General features: G+C 33.6%; 1 protein-coding gene across 2 annotated transcripts in view; it reads right to left on the reverse strand.

The window, feature by feature from the left end:
- Positions 1–20,607, reverse strand: part of GRIK2 (glutamate ionotropic receptor kainate type subunit 2) — a 610,822-nt gene that overhangs the window by 392,139 nt on the left and 198,076 nt on the right. For both annotated transcript variants that reach the window (XM_046676126.1, XM_046676127.1), the window contains exons 2-3: positions 4,801–4,968; positions 743–1,000 (exon numbers count right to left, since the gene is read on the reverse strand). In XM_046676126.1, coding sequence (XP_046532082.1) covers positions 743–1,000; positions 4,801–4,968 — 426 coding nt within the window. The remainder of the gene's footprint in view (positions 1–742; positions 1,001–4,800; positions 4,969–20,607) is intronic.

Below are 20,607 nucleotides of genomic sequence, written 5' to 3' on the forward strand. Positions count from 1 at the left end.
GCCAGCCCCTACTGTTTACTTTCTTAAGTTTATCTATGAGACTTGTTTTTAATGGATACCATTCATATATAAAAATAATAACATACACTAAAACAAGAAAGCACAGACAACCTCTAACCAGCAAATATTCGTTTAAATATTCATTGACGACACTAAAATAAATACCACTTAGTAATTCTATTTTCCAAGTCCCTAAATTGTGTCTATACATAATTCCAAAAACTTTGAATATTTCTATGAGTATTATATTGTTTCAAATTTGAGACAAAACTTTGTTAAACTTTAGCACATTATACAAATATAAGGTCATATACCTTCTTTGCACATAAACAGCTAGACAAAATATTAAGCCAAAATTCTGAATTTCTTGATAAGTTTTAGTGACAGCTAATCATGAGGCTTGACTTTGGGAAACTATCCTGAACCTAGCAGAAAAATTCTTTGAATATATATTTCAATATTAGATTTCACACTATCTTTATCCTTCTACCAATATATAGTTCACACTAGTTAACTCTTCACACAAAAAATGTGTTTATTTTACAAATACAGAGGAAAAGTATAGGATTTAGGTGTTCTTTGTTTGCATGTGTGAAATTAGTGTTGATGTTTCATTCCAAATGTCTTTCCATCTCTTAATTTAAAAAACAAAATGAAACCAGAATACAGTAAGAACTCAAATGGGTTTCAGAAAATCATCTACATTTAAAGCATAGCCCCAAAGGCTGCTGTTTTTTCTTACCAGTGCTGTCATCGTACACAACTGTAACAGTTTTCCACTTGAAGAACTGCACCAAGTCCAAAATGGCACGGCTGAGTGAAGAGAAGTCTGGGTAGAGACTGACATAGAAGGAATCTTTGTTGTCTGACACCTGGTGCTTCCAGCGGGTCTGTATGTGGGGAACTCCCAGAGCATTGCAGATGGACTGCACAGCATTTGCTGAAGAGCTGTGTGAAGGCCCAAAGATGGCAGCCACCCCAAGAGACAGCTGATCACAGGCTGAAGAGGAGATAGAAGTCTGTCAATAATGAGACGGGAGATGCCAGTGTGCCAACATTACCACATTATTATTGTAAACCCAGAGGCATTAGCCTGAAGAAAGATTAGTTTTTCTTTAATAAAACATCTACATTTAGCTAATTTTACATTTTGTCTAACTCCAAACATTTTCAGTTTGTTAGAAGGGCAATTCACTCAGACACCTGCAGCTCAATGTTCAAACAATTCTACAAATGATATCAAGGGAGGAAGAGAGGGAAGGAGAAAGACAGAGGAGGAATATTCTAGAATTTAAGGGGGGGGGTGTTCATTTTGGGAGAATAGTTCATATCAGGGAGTTAGGAGAACAAAGTTTCTTTCCAAATTCACTGGCATCCTCTACAGTTTCAAATTCTTAATCAGAAGCCATTTGGTGTCCCCCGTCTCCATCCAAAAAGCTATGGCCACATATAGCTAAATATGTGCACGTATCTGATGACATTGATCAAGCTAAGTATTCAAACACCCATACAAATCCTGATATAGCCCATAGAGGGCGATTTCATGTAGACTAATCTCATTGAGTAGAAAGAACATCAAAATCATTAGATACGTATTTAATCATCTTTATTTGACTTTTGGGTACTATAGGTCTTTTATATTATTCTAAATTATTTTTTAAAGTTTATATTTACTTGTAGGAAATTTTATTCTAATCAATAATAACTGCAGTAATTAAGAGAAGCATAAACAAACTGAAAGGTATTCAGATGAGAATAGATGGACTGTGACAAGACGTGAAACTCTATAAGGTACACTGAAGCAACTAGTGAGTTTGGGCCCAGAAAGTAAATAACTATTGGAAACATGAAAATCATCTTTAAATATTTGAACGTCTGGCCTGTGAAAGGGACTTAAGTTTGTTTCATTTGACTAGAAAAGGAAGAATTAGGGCAAATGGTTAGAAACTTCTCACAAATTTTAATGCAATTTAAATTTAAAAAAAAATTGAAAGGGAAGTAGGAAATGTCCAAAAATGAAAGTCTTCTCCAAGAGGTGATGGTTGGCCCATCCCTGCAAACATTTAAACAGGACGAAGGAGAATTGTTATTGGGATTTAGGCATCTATTAGGGGTTCAGACCAAATCCCTCCAAAATAGTTTATGATTCTACTGTCTGAAATTTTCTGAGAGTTTCCTTCAGTGATTTTGCTGCATAAAATACAATGTAATAATTGGCCAGCCTGAGTGGCCTAAGGGTTAAGTTCAGTGCATTCCACTTCAGTGGCCTGGGTTCAGGTCCTGGTCACGGACCCATACCTCTTGTCTGTCAGTGGCCATGCTGTGGTGGCGGCTCACATACAAACAGAGGAAGATTGGCAACAGATGTTAGCTCACAGTGAATCTTTCTCAGGAAAAAATAAATAAATGTGATGGATGGATTCTTAAGCATAGAGATGTTTAATAACAATAAATAAATTTTAGTTGAAAAAAACCCTACTTGTTTAAACTCTCTCCAAAAATTCAATATAATCTAAATAAGTTATTTTTTACTAGGAGATTCTTACTTTTTAAATAAGGATTGGAATTTTGAATTAGTAGAAAGGTTGGAGCCTGAAATTTTTCACTCACAATTTTTCACCAGGTTTTTGATGTCACAGATCAAGAAAAGTTAAAAACTTTATATTAATTTATATAGAATGTTCTGAAGTGTGTTTCAAATAAGAAATAGAGTTTCCAGTTATTAGACGAGTCATTTAAAAGCAATGTATGTAACAAATAATAAGTCAAGCTCTAATGGATCAAAATACTGATTTATTGAGCAAAACAGTATTACCTATTAAAAGTGTAAGACAATGGATCAGAAAAAATTTAAACATTTAATTTTTTATTATTTTCTTGCCTTGGAAAAAGAATTTTAAAAAACTTAGAGAATGCCCAAATTAATTATTTAAGTTATTTTATAATTAATCATTAATATCATTATTAATATATACATATATTGAGCCCTCACAGGTTCAAAAACTATATTAGATCTCTCCCTCCATCATCCTTTTACAGATTGCTGTGCTCTCCAACCACCAATAGCTCAACAAGCAAGAGCATCACAAGATAAGATACAAATCACCCTCTCAACATTTCACAAAAGAAGTTACTCATACACTTATTTGAGCTTTACCTCGCTTCAGGTAAAAGTCATTTAAGGAATTTAATTCCCAATGGATTTTTAATGAGTGACAAAGTTTATAAATCCCTTCTAATATTTTGGAAACCAAACGAGTTTAACACCTCATAATTTTGCTAGGGCATTTCCAAGACAGTAACCTGCTTGTTCTTAGAACATTCCCGTCTGTCTTTTTACATTGCTTCTTTGAAGTTACCATTAAGAAATCTATTAATATTTTATTTATACCGCACTCATATTCCATATTCTTTGGTCTAAATGATTTCATTTCAGATAGAGCTTCTTCTTTCTAATGGGAATAATCATGAACTATGTCACTAATCAAATGCACTTGTCTTGCAGTTAATGACTTATTTTGCAATTATGATGACAAATGTAGTATTTCACAATAACCTTTACCCTTTTTTTCAGCCTTTAAAACATTTCATCACCCTGACATGGTTCTGAAATGTGGAAACTTATTTGTATTCATAAAGATATGAATTCAAAAGGCAGGCAGAATATACGCTTTGATAAACATTAGTTAGCTGGGGAAAAGAAGGATACTTTCATCTCAAGAAATACTCTACCTTATCAGTTGCTATTAATATTAATGAAACTAGAAGAAATCTGGACCAAGTTAGAATTATAAATAATTATGTACATTTCCATCAATGTAAGGCAGCTAATAAAACAATATTAGCATTACAGAAAAGCAAACATTGTTTTAAAACTATGAATTTAGAACAAATGCTTTGGAAGACCACTTCTTTGAGAAAAATCTATGTTATGAAGTTCAATTCCTGTTACACGAATGCTAAGTATGCAAAAGAAAAGATCACCTACTTAGGTAAAGTAAGATGATGGAAATGTCTCTCAAAATACATTTACTACCAAGACTGTTGTTTGGTCAAAATAATGCCTTGATAATATTTTCTTTATTACCTTCCTTCATACATAAGCGTTAAATTCATATTTCACAAAGTTATTTTCCTAGTCTTATAATTTAAAACACAGTTTAACAACATTAAAAGAGGAACGAAATTCACGAAATATTCTAATTACTTCCACATATAATCCAATTTTCATTTATTGGCCATTAATCTTCAGCTACAAGAAGAAACATCAAGTGGTTACAAAAATGGGCATGGAGTATTCACAAACGAAAAGTTGTTCAAAATTTTCCAATAAAGTTTTAAGATTGGGCTGACTTTTTTGAAATTACTTGGAACCACAAAACTTTCAAGGCAATCAGTAAATTGAGACCACAGTAACAATACAAGGGAATTGACAGATAATACATATAAAGGTAAAAGAATGGATTGCAAAACTTGAGAAAGTTCACTGATGTATATTATTTTATTTAGTGGGTTCATGGAAATAGGGATAGTTTAGTAACAAAACAGAAGGATTAAAGGGGAAAAAACCAATTTCACTATCGCAGACCTAATTGCATTTCAAGTTATAAGCAAATTTTTTGCAATAGGTAATCATATCACCTTACCTTCCCTAAGAAAATTTATGTGCACTTTGGAAAGAAACATTTGCATGAAAATATTCCTAATGACTTGTTAATTACGTTTGCAATTAAGAAATCTCTTAAGAATACCTGGAAATTTGAATTGCAGAAAATATAATGTTAAATATCTATCAATTACCTTTCTTGGATGCTTCAAAACTGTCATAGAGGTTTATCTTCTGGGTGTCATAAGTGAGAGTGGTATTGGGCAACAAAGTTCTGTTTCTGTTGATTGTGTTCACAGCAAATCTGAATGCAAGTTCCTCAGCTCCCATTGGGCCAGACTCCACATATTCAAAAATACCACCTGGCAAAAAAAGGAATAATCACACGATTCTTACAAGATAGAGAAAATGTGGGAAGTTTTCTGTACTTTTATGTAGGTATGTGTGCACTTGTGTGTGTGTGTGTGATTTCAGTACACAGAGTTCTGTGCTTACCTTTTCTATGAACTTCAATATTTGGGATGTGCCCTTTTAGATAAATCCACATTGGCAAAATTTCTTTGGTATTGCTACCAAAATTTAACACGATCTAAATATGATTTTGCCTCTTTTCTTCAGTAATTGCTTCTTTTAGCACCTATGTATATATAGATCTTGCCTTAAGTACAGAACATTATCCCTTAAAATTTTGCACACAGCTCCAGAATAATCAATCCTCTACATTGTTATAAAGCTATAAAGTTAAGCATTGGGAAAATTGTATTAAATTTGTGTCCATTAACTCAGAAATCAGGATTCTTTAGCCCAATTTTTATGGTACTCATTATATTAAAAGCCCAAAATACATATTCACTTGCAAATTCCAGCATCTTACTTCCAGGAAAAAAGAACAAAGTAGCATTTCTCTATTTGTTTTACTCTAAATCTTTTTTCAGAAGATACTTGACATTTGTGAAGGATAACTCTCCCAAAAGATGCAAGTCCCTTAATCAATGAATAACGCTGTAACATATAATTTTGGTCATAAAATGTAGAGTACAATTTAAAAACATGTCCTTTCCATTTGTCACTTTCCACCAGCTGTGTCTCCGTCAGTTCCCTCATTCTTGTCCCAGCCATCCTTCCTCCTGATAGCATCTCTCTTCAGTTATGAGTGACCTAACCAGGACCTTGCCCTACAACAGAACCTCTTCCTTATTGTTGCTTTGATGAATGGAATGAAAGGGGAAGCACCTGATACCTGACACCTTCCGTCCTTGAGAAACGAGTACTTTTAAAATAGAGAGCATTTATCTTTCTCTCTTTCAAATTTCACACCACGTACTCTCAGCACGGTCATTCACAAATTAAACTCCCTTGAATAAGCCATTTTCATAGCTTGTAATTCATACCTCATCAACAGTCTTTTGACACATGAATGTCAGGTGACTATACTATCTGCAAACTACCTATTCTAAATTAGTCAGAAGTCATGGTATGGTAACAACACCTCTAAATAGGAAGAATTAGGACTCAAAAAGATACTACAGTGATTGGACAAATTTGCAATCAGGAAGAAATAGAAAATTTGTTATTTGACACCACAGCAGTTTAAAATATTTCTCTTATCCTTTTAACTAAATTGATAGTGTAGTTTCCAGAGTAATCAACTTATTGTGAAATAGTACCCTGAATATATTTAAAATCTTTGGTGACTTAAGCTAAGAAGAAAGATAATATGTATTTACATGCCTAATGAACCAAACTAGATGTCTTGCATAAGTGGAGAATAGTAATGTGATCATGGACTCTGGAGCCAAACTGTATTTACACTCTGGCTCTGCCACTTGCTATTTGTATACATTTGGGCGGTTGCTTAAATCCTCAGTCTGAGTTTCTTCATCTTGAAGAAAGGGGTGATAATAGAGGCTATTGCTGAGTTGCTGTAAAGATTAAATGTTATCCCATAACAAAGCACTTAGAACAGTGGCTGCCACAGAGTAAGCACTTGGTAAGTGTTTAAGGTTTCACTGAATCTTCAAAGCAATCTTAAGTAGTATCATTCTACAGGAAAGAATCCTTTGGTCAAAGCTCATACAGTTATCAAGTGATAAAGCTAAATTAGAATCCATTCACTCCTGACTTCAAAGCCCTTGCCTATTCCACTAAAAACTAGTAGTTTTCTTCAAAATTTCATTCAGGCAAAATACATAGAACTTCCTAAAATGTGAGATATGATGACTTTAGTAAGCATATGTAATTAGAAATGTAAGATCTCACATATGGAGCAGAAAAATAATTGAGCAATTGGAAAGTGCTTATAAAAGTTAATTAGGAATAAAGAATCAATGATAGAAATGCAAACCTGTAGTTGTTTCTTAATGTCAAATAAATGAAAAACTGAATCTCTTACTTTCCTGAGTTCAAATTGTAGTTTCTATGTAGTATAAATACAAAATAAAGATAAAGAAATAGTCACAATTTGATGACGGTGGGTTACAACTTTCCTAACATTACATCTCTTCAAAATAAATAATTCAAATTCAACTTTAATTTTATATATTTATCACTGGGGTTTGAATATTTAAAGAAGTCTTCGTAATTCCTTAGGATAACCCATTTTCTACCTTAATTAAATAAAATGAATAATTAATTTTTATTGATCCAGAGCCAGAGTTTAAAATTTTGTATTAAAAAAACAAAAACATCCAGACAGTGCAAGCTTTTCAGGCAAAATATCTTCTATAACACCTCCCAATCACATTAACTCAAGAAAAGAGAGGTTATCCCAGATATGAACAAAGCAGGTATTGTCAGGGAGGGTAAAAAAAAATCTAGTAAAGAATTGCTTTCAAAAAAGTTGGGGGGGACCAGTCCCATGGCTGGTTGGTTAAGTTCTCCGCTTGGAGGCCCGGGCTTCGCCAGTTCGGATCCTGGGAGCTGATCTACATACCTCTCATCAAGCCATGCTGTGGCGGCATACGACATAGAACTAGAATGACCTACCATTAGGATATACAACTCTGTACTGGGGCTTTGGGGAGAAAAAGAAAAAAAAAAGAGGAAGATTGGCAACAGATCTTAGTTCAGGGCCAATCTTCCTCACCAAGATAAATAAATAAATAAAGAACCCACGAACATTACTAAAAAAAAAAAAGTGGGGTGGGTGCCTCAAGCTTGTGTGGGGCAAAAAGAGATGTTTTATAATTCTATTTAAGTGTCTGGAAAGTTTTAATAACGTCCAACATGTTAACTGATCAAAGAAGAAAAAAGTGCAATCACCATATTAGATGTTATAAAGACACTTGATAGATATCACTAATTATTTTTGATTAAACAATGAATTTTAGAAGACATATAACAGAGTAAGAATATGTTATTAAAATAAAAATCACTTATTAACAGTCAATATTACATTTAAGAGTAATAGAAAGAAGTTCCAGCAAAGTCAGGAAAAAAAAAATAAGGATGTCTACAATATCCACTCTTCTTAATACTATTCTGGAAATTTAATAGATGTAATTAGAGGAGCCAGTCTGGTGGTGCAGTGGTTAAGTTCATTCACTCTGCTTCGACAGCTTGGGGTTTGCCCGTTCGGATCCCTGTCACAGACCTAGGCACTGCTCATCAAGCTATGCTGTGACAGCATCCCACATACAAAACAGAGGAAGATGGGCACAGATGTTAGCTCAAGGCCAGTCTTCCTCAAGAAAAAAAATGCATTTAGAATTAAAATTGTTTGTTTAACTAAATAGATTCATTTTTATTTCATTATATCTAGAGAAAGACATAAAGATCTTTTGCCAGTAATGTTTGACCATAACAGTGAAAATAGCAAAATTGAGAGAATTTACGACCTACAAACCTCTAGTGAAACAAATACTAAATAAATGAGTACTTTAGGCAGAAGAAAAATCACCCCAGGGGGAACCACTGCATTGCTTAAACCTATGAAGTATAAAAGAAAGGGTGAATATCAATAAATTTTAGCTTAAAAAGCAAGAATAGTGACATCTTATGAAGTTTATCATGTCTGTAGAATTAGTGCACAGTAATGATAATGCAAAAGTCAAGAAATGCATAAATAGAATTAAAGAATGTTAATGTTCTAGCAGTACTTGGAGAAAGGTAAAGGTAATAATTATTTTGGACTGTAATAATTCAAGAATGTATATTTCAATTCCTAGGGTAAAGACTAGATAAATAATGAAATAGCATATAATCAAAAATTTAATAGAGAAAAATTGACTTAAAAATATTTTATTCATCCAAAAGGATAAGAAAAGATGAGTAAAAGAACATAAACAGAAAAAATACTAAAAAAAAATAGTAAGAGGATGTAAGTGGTAGATATAAAACAAGTACATCAGTAATCACATTAAAAGGTAAATGAAATAGAATCACATTTTAAAGTTTAAGGTTACAAGCAGGCTAAAAGGGCACACAACTATAACCACTTACAAGAGAAATTGTCAAAAATAAGGGAAAAGATAGGCAAAGATTTGTTTTAAAACCACACTAACCAAACAAAAGCTGGCAAAGCTATTTTAATATTAGATAAAGTAAACCTGAAGACACTAAGAGAATAAATAATGCAATTCATAATGAGAAAAGGGTCAATACACCAGGATGATATCATAATTCAGAATCTACATACACCCGATAAAAAGCCGACTACGGATTGACAGAACTGGAAGGAGAAAGAGATCATGGTGGGAAACTTCAACACATCACTCTCAGTAGCTGATAGAACAAGCAGACAAATATATCAGTTAAGATTTAGACGTCTAAATTACACATTTAATAAATTTGACCTAATTAACATGGATGAAACACAATACACCAAAATAACTTTTCCTTTTCAAGGGCATATTTACCAAATTGATCATAAAATGGGTCATACCAAACTTCAACATAATCAAAGAATTGAAATTATTCAGAGTATGTTCCTTGAACACAGTGATATTAATCTAGAAATTAACAACAAAAAGATAACTTGAAAAATCCCCAAATTTAGAAATTAAAGAATACATACCTATGTAATCCATGGGTCAAGGAAGAAATCAAAATGGGAATTATAGAATTTGGGGAACTGGATAAAACTGAAAATTTGGCATTCAAGACTTGTAGGATGTGACCAAATCCATAGTTAGATGAAAATTTAAAAGACTGAAGATCAATGATCTAAGATTTCATCTCAAATATCCAGACAAAAAAGAGAGTAAATCAAATCCAAAGAAAGTAAAAGCAAGAAAATAATAAAGACTAGAGCAGAAATTATTGAAATGAAAATATATTCAATAGAAAAAACAAAGGCAAAATTTGGTTATTTAAAAGATTATTAAAGTGGATAAAATCTCACCAAGTCTAATAAAAAATAAGAAAATGGGAGGGCGGATAGTGCCAGGGAGGGTGCAGGATGTGGTTCTGGGGTGTTGGTGATGTTCTGTTTCTTAATCTAGGTGTTTGGATATATCTCACTAGAGCTTTACTCTATGGTCTGTGCACTTTGGCACATATAGATAATCTTTTAATAAAATTTTCTTTAAAAAACAATTGCATGAAAGTGCTAAGGTTGTTCTAACTTTAATAACACAGGCGGTAAAAATAAGGGCAATATTACTGAATACAACTTCGATATTAGGAAAAAAATCCATAATCAAACACATAAACACGATTAAAGGAAGACAAATAAGAAAATATATGAAAGTATATTAACTAAATATAAATATAATTGACCAAAAAAAGGGTTGATATTGTCAATATATAAGTAATATTAACAAGTAAAAATTTGATCTCTCCAATGGAAAAATTGGCACAGAACATGAATAGATAATTTATAAATAACATACGCAAATAACCAATGCACATGTGAAAATGTTCAAAAATAGGAAAAAAGAAAACTAAAACAATGAGAATTTCTACAGATAAAATTTGTTGAGGTGTGAGAAAAAGCACAATTGAAAAGAAAATTGATAAAAACTTTCTTGAAAATCTCTTTAAAAAATCTATCAAGCTTTAAAAATATTATACTCTTGAATAGGCTAATTATACATATAGGACACAACCTTAAGGAAAATGTGGGTGGGTTAGCTGTTCTTATGGTTCATAAAACAATATGATTAGAAAAGCTCTAAATATCCAATCGTAGGGGATTATTTACATAAATTATGGTACATATAATCAATAAAGTAGTGTGCATCTAGCCATTTTTAAATTATTTAATAGAAGGCATTTGATGACAAAAACGCTTCATAAGTATGTACAATACACACTTATGCATAACAAAATATTGTGTGGTTCATTGTAGATGATAGGCATTTGATTAATTTTAATTTTCTTCTTTTTGCTTGTTTGTATACTTTCAATAGTTAACCATGAACCTGTATGAATCTTACAATTTTTAGAAAAATGAATTAAATATGATTTAAAAAGAAGCTAAAGCATGAACAGGTAGCAGAAAAAAGGAGAGTAGCTAGAGGATGCCATGAAATCTCACGGTGTTTCTGTATTTGCTTCTTTGATGATGAGAAAGACAACATGTTTATATGCTGGGAGAAAGAACCAATAGGAAGAGAAGGTGAAAAATAGAAAAGAGAGGGGATAACTGATGAAGCCAGGTGGCTCAGGAGCAAGAGAAGACCAAATCCGAAGTCTGGGAAGCGGGCTTAGCCTTGGGGAGGAAGACACCTTGCTCACTCAAGCAAGAGGCAATTATCTGTAACCTGCTGCTGGGAACATCGACAGGAAATTGAGAGGATATATATTTTGTCTATTTTACTTTGTGAAGTAGAAAACAAGGGTTTATAAATTCGATCCTCTGAGGAAGGAATCAGCTATTTTTATTCTAAAAGTATATCTTTGGTTTTAAAAACTGCTAATAAAAAATTGAAAGGCAAAGCATTTTTTCCACCTGTTCATAAAATCTACAAAGGGGAATTGTACATGATTTTGAACAGGGCTTTTTCCCTTTATATAGCTTGAGAAATAATATTCTGTTGTGCTATGTCCCACCTATAAAAAGTATTTGCTTCTAGACTTACACTCTTTTTCTTACGAAGTGTCAGAATTGTCTGTAGAATTTCATAAGCATGTGGTACTTGAAGAGAGAATTGCTACCCTAAGGAGTTCACAAATCATGTTTGGTGGCTAAAATACATCCTGGAGTAATAAAGAACATATAAAAACTATATGCTCCAAAAGCAGCATTTTAGTAATCTATGATTATGTGCTTTCCCTAGACTTGTACCAAGATTCATTCCGTTTCACATTTTCAAGAACCTATCTAGAGACCACTTCCTCATTATCATCAAATTTCCTGTTCTCTATAGGATACAAGCAAAATTTCACTTCTTTCTTATTCAAATTTCTTCTTTCACTTACCTTTGGCTTTTTGAAATTAAAAAAAAATCATCTAAGATAATCATTCTCACGTTTTTATTTTTGTTTGGTTTAGTTTTGTTTCTTTGTTTTAATTCAGGAAAAGCATTGCATCTCACATAACCTCTATTCTATCAAACAATAAAATGCCTGCAGTTCTTTCTCCAAGCTTATAGTAACAGTTAATAGTTCTCATTACTCCTATAACAGGGTTGCTGAAGAAAGGAGAGAAACATAAGCATCGTGTAAGCATAGTTGCCTGACTTGGTTTTGTAGATACAGAAGAACAAATGGCAAGGAATCCCTCTTTTACACAGAACTCTCAACGCTGAAACTTTACCCATCACAGACTGACTCACAAAAGAACAACATTACTCAAGACTTGAAAGTAAAGATTTATATTAGTCAGCTGCTGCAGCCTATCAAAACCTTTTCTCTTTTAGATCAATTCTGACGATTACAGAGGATTGCATGACTCATAAACCTGTGATGGATGTGCCAACCAACGTCACAGCTAACTTCTGAGATTGTTCACATAGGTCCTATCTCAAAGTAGGTACAATCAGTGTTTTACAGACATTTAATTTAATAAAGGAATCATCATTATAAATGACACATCATCTGTTATTCTCTCAGAAGATATGCTGGTTTTTTCAACGAACTGTTATAATAACCTATTTTCTATCTAAACAAATGCAAAAGATGTTCTCTTCATTTTAATTTTGTACAAACCCTTATCCAAAGGATGAAATCATCATGCTTTTCTACAAACGTCAAAGGATATTTTTAAAGTGCCCTGGATATTAAATAACATTAGGGAATTATTTGTTTCTTTGTTCTCCTCCGGCAAAATAACGGTATAGTGGTTATGTAAGGAAATATTTTTGTTCTTAGGAGATCCATGATGAAGTGTTTAGGTGTGAAGTCTCATAAAAACAAAGAAGGAAAAATGTTAACAATTGTTTAAACATAGTGGTGATTATATGCGTGTTTATACTATCATTTGATCTTTCTGTATATTTAAAAATTTCATAATAAAAGTTGAGGGGGGAAATAAAACTCCCATACTTATTTTGTTATTACTGCATGTTTTTAACAGGTGTCTCAAAAAGACCATTAAGTTAATCTGAGATATTTATAAAAATGCTTACTATGTACTAAAATAGCACTACCATTAAAGGATAGAGTCGTCTAAGAATGATACAATCAATAAATCATCTACTGTACCCATCCTTTGGATACTCAGATTGTTTCTAACACTACATATGGGCCTCCAGGAATGGAAAAGTTGCTGCCATCTGAAGTAATCTCTTACTCCTCTGGGAGAGCTCGAGCACAAAATTCTCCATTATTAATCCATCATCTGCTTTCCTGAAGCTTCTAACCATTTGTTCTGATTAGAATAAATTTAACCCCAACTTTCATATGATCATCACCCAGAATTTGAAAATTGATATCAGCCTCCTATTGTATTTTCTTTTATCCAGGTTAAAACTTTCAGATCTTTTGATTGTTTGTCACATGACTATTCTGATCTCTTCTTTCTCTGAACATACTCCAGTGTATTCACAGCTCAATGTGAGTCCATTCTTTAATCATATTCCAAGAAGTCTAAGTAAAGCAAATTACATGGGGCTGCCAATTCCCTAAGTCAATGTAGTATACATAATATAACTAGTGGATCTTTTTCAGAGTATAACAGCATACTGCTGATTCATCTTAAGCTTATTGTTAAAAGAGTTTATGTTTCTAATGCACTATTTTAAAAACTTTTTACACGTGTCCCTGATTAGTATCATCTATCTATAGTTGGTCTAATTTTCTAATTACGACTATTTGGATTCTGATCCTATCATCAACTCTTTATTAATACTAATTTATTCAACATCTAATGTATCAAGGCAAGTTACTAATACTACAAAGATATTTAAAATGTGTTTCTTTTTCTGTTGCCTTTAGGTCATATTCAGTTTTGTTTCTATGTCAAAGTTAGTGTTAAAAATGATCAGCAAGAGAGAGTTAAAGACAAAGCTTCAGACCCCATAACCCCATGGATATCCCCATTGTAGATTCTTCCTATCATTAAACCAGCTAATGATCTTCTTAATTATTCCAGCTAACAGTTCATAAGTTTCCATCATTTTTACAGGAACAGCACTGTAAACCTTGTCACACGCTTGACTAAGCCCAGAGACATTATGCCTTCCACACTGTAATAAGGCATCTCCACTGGATTTTTCACAGAGCCCTGTCCCCCACTCTGGCTTTCTTCAGTACTTTCTCCACACTGCAAGCGGAGTAATATTTCTAAAATGCAACTTTGATCTTATCATTTACTTTCTTAAAATCATTCAATAACTGCCTAATTTTTAAGCTTAATGCTATTTACAAAGTTCCTCATAACCCATCTTCTGCTTCCCTCTCCAGGCTCTTTTCTTACCACTCCTACTTCCCCAGTGCCGCAGCCATATTAAACCACCTATCTTTCTCTGAATGAACCAGAGTTAAATGCTTGCATTCCTTCTAATGTTGCTCCTCTGCTCAGGGTCCTAGTCCATATCTACGTGTACACACACATACATACACATGCAGAGAGACACACACACACATTAACACATGCATCTGCAGCTTTTTCTCTCTCCTAACGCACTGTGAGCCTTTGCACAGTCACCTTCTCTGGGCAGACATTCCTTACTGGTCCTAACTCCCACTTGACTAAGTTGTGTCTCTGCTTTATATTCCCTCCGTACCAGTTCACTTTCAAACATAATGCATACTCCTGCAATATGAAATTTAAGAAAGTTAAATCAGTATGAAACATGTTTAAACCTGAGCTTGCTTGAAAGGACGAAAGCTTCTAACAGTCAACATTTATTGAGAGCAAACTCTATATCAGGCATTGTGATAAATAATTTACAAACATTAAAAGAAAGTCATCAAGAAATGCAGTTGAATCGCATTTTCTGTCTTCAATATATTTCCCATTGTTATAATATTCTGTATTTTAATTCTGAATGTAACTCTGATATTTAAGTTGTCTACATTGTTGAGTCTGAGAATTGCTTTCCTCCTCTACGCTCCGTAGTCTCTCAAGGTAGTTTAAGTCTTAGGCCAAATAACTTGCTTTACTGGGTCTGTTGTGTTCTGCTTTTGCAAGACCTTGGAGCAGGTCCAGCATCCTGAGAATCTTGCCTTAGGTCAGTTACACAGTCAGGAAGCGATGGATACTGGATTAGGAACAGGAGAACTCAATCCAGGCTGAATCTTTTAATGACCATGCTGTACTGCTTCCTGCTGGGTAATACTGCCACTCTCTACCCTCAACTTCTAGTTGCTTTCACAGCAGCTTTCCTTTTTCTGCATGGTAAATATACTCAATTTCTTAAAACAGATTCTTAAGTTTTATGTCTATATGAAGTATGTCTACAATATTCTGAAACTGATATTGTGTGCAGTTGGTGGATGCCATCCTAGCACCCAAGTGTAAGCAGGTAGAAAAACACATGCATGGACCTGAATGACTGATACACCACGGAAAAATGAGTAAGTAGGTCACAGACCCCCAAAAGAGGATTGTGTGGAAATTGCATGGTGTCTGAATTTTCCAAGGAGAGGATCAGTGACCCTTCTCTCCTGTACACTGAGGGATACCTCCTGCTCTTCCCACTTGCTTTGGATTCCCTTGAGCCATGCAGCAATGAGCATTTCTAATTTAATGAAAAGACCGGCTCCAGTATTGTGAGCCGTATTTCTAGGAACAATCACATTCTTCATTCTAACATTACTAAATTAAGTGTCATGCAACCATACAAATTAGCACCTTTGTCAATATTTCAAGTAAACTGAAAACTATGCAAACGTGATCAATGAACATTTTGGCTGTGGAATGTCCTGGAATTTTTTGCAGTTCTAGCACTTTTTGCAGTTCTTCAACTATAGAAGGCATGAAAGCTAGTCTTGCATACCTCATCTTCCATCTAGCATACTCAACTCAACTCAAACTTCTACTGGGCATTTAGAAAAAGGAAGCTCCTGATACAGTCCAGAATAAAGAATATGAGTCAGAAGGGAGTGTATAAACTGAAACCAAGTTGCAGGAAATAATGTCACAGTCTCCTTGGACAAAGATTGGTTGTGCTCAGGCATGTAAATGTGCTTTTTTTTATTTAAAAATAAATAAGCTTTCAACTTTAAAAACCTCCTACTGTTTCCAACATGTTTTTTGCTAGTGGATGGAATATACGTGTTGATTTTTCTTTCTACAAATGGACCCTTAAAATCATGGGGGGGGGACTTAGAGTTATACATTCAAATAATATTAATTTTAAAGGAGATGCACTACACACTGAGAGGAAAATTGGGAAATGGCTACTTAAATGTTAGCAATTTAAGCCCTAGAAGGAATGCATACTGATTGGGAAGGCAGATGCCTGAATAATATTGAGATATAAATAGAACAGATCAAACTGAGATAACAGGGTAGGCAGCCACATGAATAATCACCATATAAACAGTATAAATAACACCAACTATTTGAGGGCCAAGAGCACACACTTTAATTATATTGATTTTTAAAAACTGGGTCAGCTAAATGAAAAGAAAAGGCAAAAAGTGATTGAATGAGCAAGCCTCTTCACCTTCCAGGCCTCTGTTTTCCCTTCTACAAAATGAAGGGACTGGGTGAAATGATCTTAGAATCAGAGATTCAGAAAACTTTCATGATTCTAAGATTGCTTAAGAATTGCACAGTTAATTGGTGAGCAGCACTTATTCTGTTGAAATTTAAGATCTGGTTAAACGTCAATCTCCTGCAAATATAGCACACTCCTGAACAGTCTAACTATCATTTGCAAAAAATATATTGATGTATCAAAATATTACTGAGTTCAATCAATGAAAATATAAATGCAAATATGTTTTCAGTTTGCAAAGAGTATTTAGACATTATGACGCTAAATTAGAGGATTTTTTTTTTATGGCTGAGGAATATTTGCCCTTAACTGACATCTGTGCCAATCCTCCTTTATTTTGTACGTGGGTTGCTGGCATAGTATGGCTGCTGATGAGTCGTGTAGGTCGGCTGCCAGGAACTGAACCTGGGCCACTGATGTGGAGCGTGCCAAACTTAACCACTAGGCCGTGGGGCCAACCCTAATAAGAGGTATTAAAGTAAACTTTCTGGAGTTTTAATTCAGAAATAGCAATAAAAAATGTGACTAAGAAATTCATATTTTAAAAAATCATAAATCAATTTAATAGTATTAGCACAATCCATAAAGCAACCTAAATATGTAATTTGATATTACATACAAAATAATTTACAATATTTGTATGGATTATAACTTCAAGAAAGTTCTTTCATTCCCTTTTACATATTTATTTTGCAGAGCTTCTTTAAAAAAACTTCTTTAAGTTATAAGTTGAACTATTAACTATTTTACATGAGCCATGAATTTTGTGTGTTTATTATTTTGTTTTAAATGAGAGGATAAAGGGAATGTTTACTTTTACCTTTTTAGGCAAGCTTTCTTAAATCTTTAGAAATATTTTTATTTCCGCTCTTTTAAAACTATAGTATTAATCAGACATAAAGTATTTTGAGATTGCTAAAAAGGTTAGCATTCATCTTACCATTGATGGATCATACCACATCATCTCCTTCTTGGAGAACACCTCCCCACAAACTCCCTCAGATAGATTTCAGGCCTCCCACTTGTAACAACTTTTTCATTCCTTTTTTCTAGTACTTCCAACAGCTCAAGTGGCATAACCTACTGTTACCATATGTGGTTCTTCTGAAAACTCTTCGAGGACAGGGAAGATAACCTATTCATCTTTGACTCAGCGGGCTTAACTTGGTGCCTAGTATATAGTGTGTTTAATAAATTTTTGAAGAGTAAACCACTGATATGGGGAGGGAATATGGGACTGTTGCAAGTATCAATGCAAAATAAATTGAAGAAAATTAAAGTCACACTTTTATATCATCGTAATATAAAAGAAATATTGTAGAAATTCATCAAATGATCATTATTTATTTTCCTTTGCCCAGACAACTAAGAGAATGATGTGGATCACATTGTGTCCGTTCTTCTGTGCTCCTCTTCATAGCAATTCAGAAAGCCTCACTTATCTGCTAGCGCCCTTCGTAAATTACAAAATGTTGTGAGTTATTTTTATAATTAGGATAGTCGGTGGAATAGAGGACTATATCTCTAAGGCTAACTGGAATTTACATAAAAATTCTTATTCTTCAGAACTAGTTCCAGCATTCAATAATAGATATTATCTCCTGGGAAATTTAAAAAATTGAAAGAACCCAAAGCAGGTGTGGAAAGAAAATATTGCAGAAAATTGTTTGTCAAGGAAAATGTAAATATGTAAATATAGTATTAAAGCTAGAAACTTTCCTTTTCCAAACATCTAACTCAAAGAAGCATTGTGGAAATTTTAATTGCAGATAATGTGACTAAGTCGGTAGAGATCTAACACAGAAATAATGTACACATATGTGAGTATGCATGCAAAACTGATATATACCCACAAAGACTCATACAAAAGCCACACCTGAAGAAAACTTAAACAACGAACTAGTTAATCCAGAGACACAGTAGAGGAGAAAAATATAGTGGCCTGACGCTGTCAAACAAAGCAATAAGTCACTGCCCAAAGTGTTTACACTAACTCTGTATAGACACAGCCTAAATGAGTATGTCTTATGGTCAAAGGAAATCACCCAGCTTTAGACTATGAAGCTTTGTGTGTTCAAGATGGAGAGTGAGTCAAAACACACACATACACACGCGCACACACACACATGACAGATTTTCATTTAAAACTGGTACTATTCCCAAATATCTCCTGAGAAGTGAACTGTGCATCTATAATCAACCAAAGCTTTTTAAAAACTTGCTTCTGAAATTCATTAGTTAGTGAGAATATCCAGCCTGTCAACTCTTGTCCATTTGCTTCATGTTGAATCCCCAGCTGTTAGCTGAGAATCTGTGAGCACAGTAGGCGCTCAATAAATATTTCTTCCACTACTATAATTTTATTGACCTGCAGAATCAAGGAATAATCTTTGAACAAGTAATTCTACCGGGTAAATTTTATTCTCAGAAAAGACAAACTGCATAGATATTAAAGAGTTAGACAAATTATACTAAAAATTATACATGTTCAAAGATGTTCATAATAGGATCATTTTTAATAATGAAATAAACTGAAAATAATCTAAATGTATCACCTCAGGGTTGGTCCTATCTAGTATTGTAAACCACCAATGGAATAATGTGCAATGCTTAGGTAGATGTACATTTATTGACATGGAAAAATATTCAGGATATATTGTATGAAATAGCAGGTGAAAAATAGCAGGTCAGAATGTTTTTAAGAGGCAATATTGTGTACTGGTTAAAAACAAGATCTCTGAAGTCAGATTGCTTGGGTTCATAGCCCACTGTAGCCTTTACACTGAGTGGTCTTAAGCAAATCACTTAATTTCTTTCTTTCTTTTTTTTTTGGTGAGGAAGATTGGCCCTGAGCGAACACCTGTTGCCAATCTTCCTCTTTTTTGTCTGAGGAAGGGTGGCACTAAACTAACATCTGTGCCCATCCTACTCTATTTTATATGTGGGACGCCACCACAGCACGGCTTGATGAGGGTGTTGGTCCGTGCCCAGGATCTGAACTTAAGAACCTGGGAAGCTGAAGTGGAACCTGCTGAACTTAACCACTACACCACTGGGCTGGCCTCAAATCTCTTAATTTCTTTACACTTCCGTTTCCTATTGGAAAAAAATTGCTACATTATTGGTATTACCAAGTACCAACTTCATAGGGTTGTTGTGAAGATTAAATGAGAGAATGAATTAAAATTCTAAGAACAGGGTTATCTCAATAAAACTTAGCTATTCCATTTTAGTTATGTTTACACATTTACCTATACATATATAAATATAAAATAAATATACATACACAGAAATATATCTGAAAGGAGTTACAGCAAAATATTAATGAAATATACCTATGAATAATAAGATTAGAGAATAACAGTAACAATAAGATAATTATTGTTGCCTAGACTTCTTGGATTAAAAAGAATTCTTATATATCTGACATACCTTTGTAGAAAGAAAACAATTCTTGATGATGGAGTAATTTGGGACAGAAGATTATACAATTTTAGATTCTTAGCATTGGACAGGACCCAAGCAAAAAGGAGAACATTTCCAATCACAGGGAAATATCCAAATATAGATTCGGCAAACTTAGCCCATCACTATAGAAATGAACCACTTTATCTTTACAGAACAATGACCTTGAAATTTGAACTAAAACATCATCTGGTTTTAGAAAGGTGATTCAGATAAGAGACAACACTGCTTTCACATCCCCTGCATCCCCCAGAACAGCACTTTCCAATATTTGTTAAGTATGTGAGTAACTCGGTTGAAATTTTCTCCCAAGCATCAGATGCGCTAAGCAATTCAAAATTAAAATTGTTTGTGTTTAAATTAGAAACCAACTATGAGTTGAATGGAAAAAAATAAATTACAAGAATTTTAAAATCTATGCCAAACAAATACATGAAAATAATTTTAAAATCATGTTTAAAATGTCTTCTGCTTGCAGCCAAGCTG

This window comes from Equus quagga, chromosome 11 (genome assembly GCF_021613505.1).
Source record: "Equus quagga isolate Etosha38 chromosome 11, UCLA_HA_Equagga_1.0, whole genome shotgun sequence".
Lineage (NCBI taxonomy): Eukaryota > Metazoa > Chordata > Mammalia > Perissodactyla > Equidae > Equus > Equus quagga.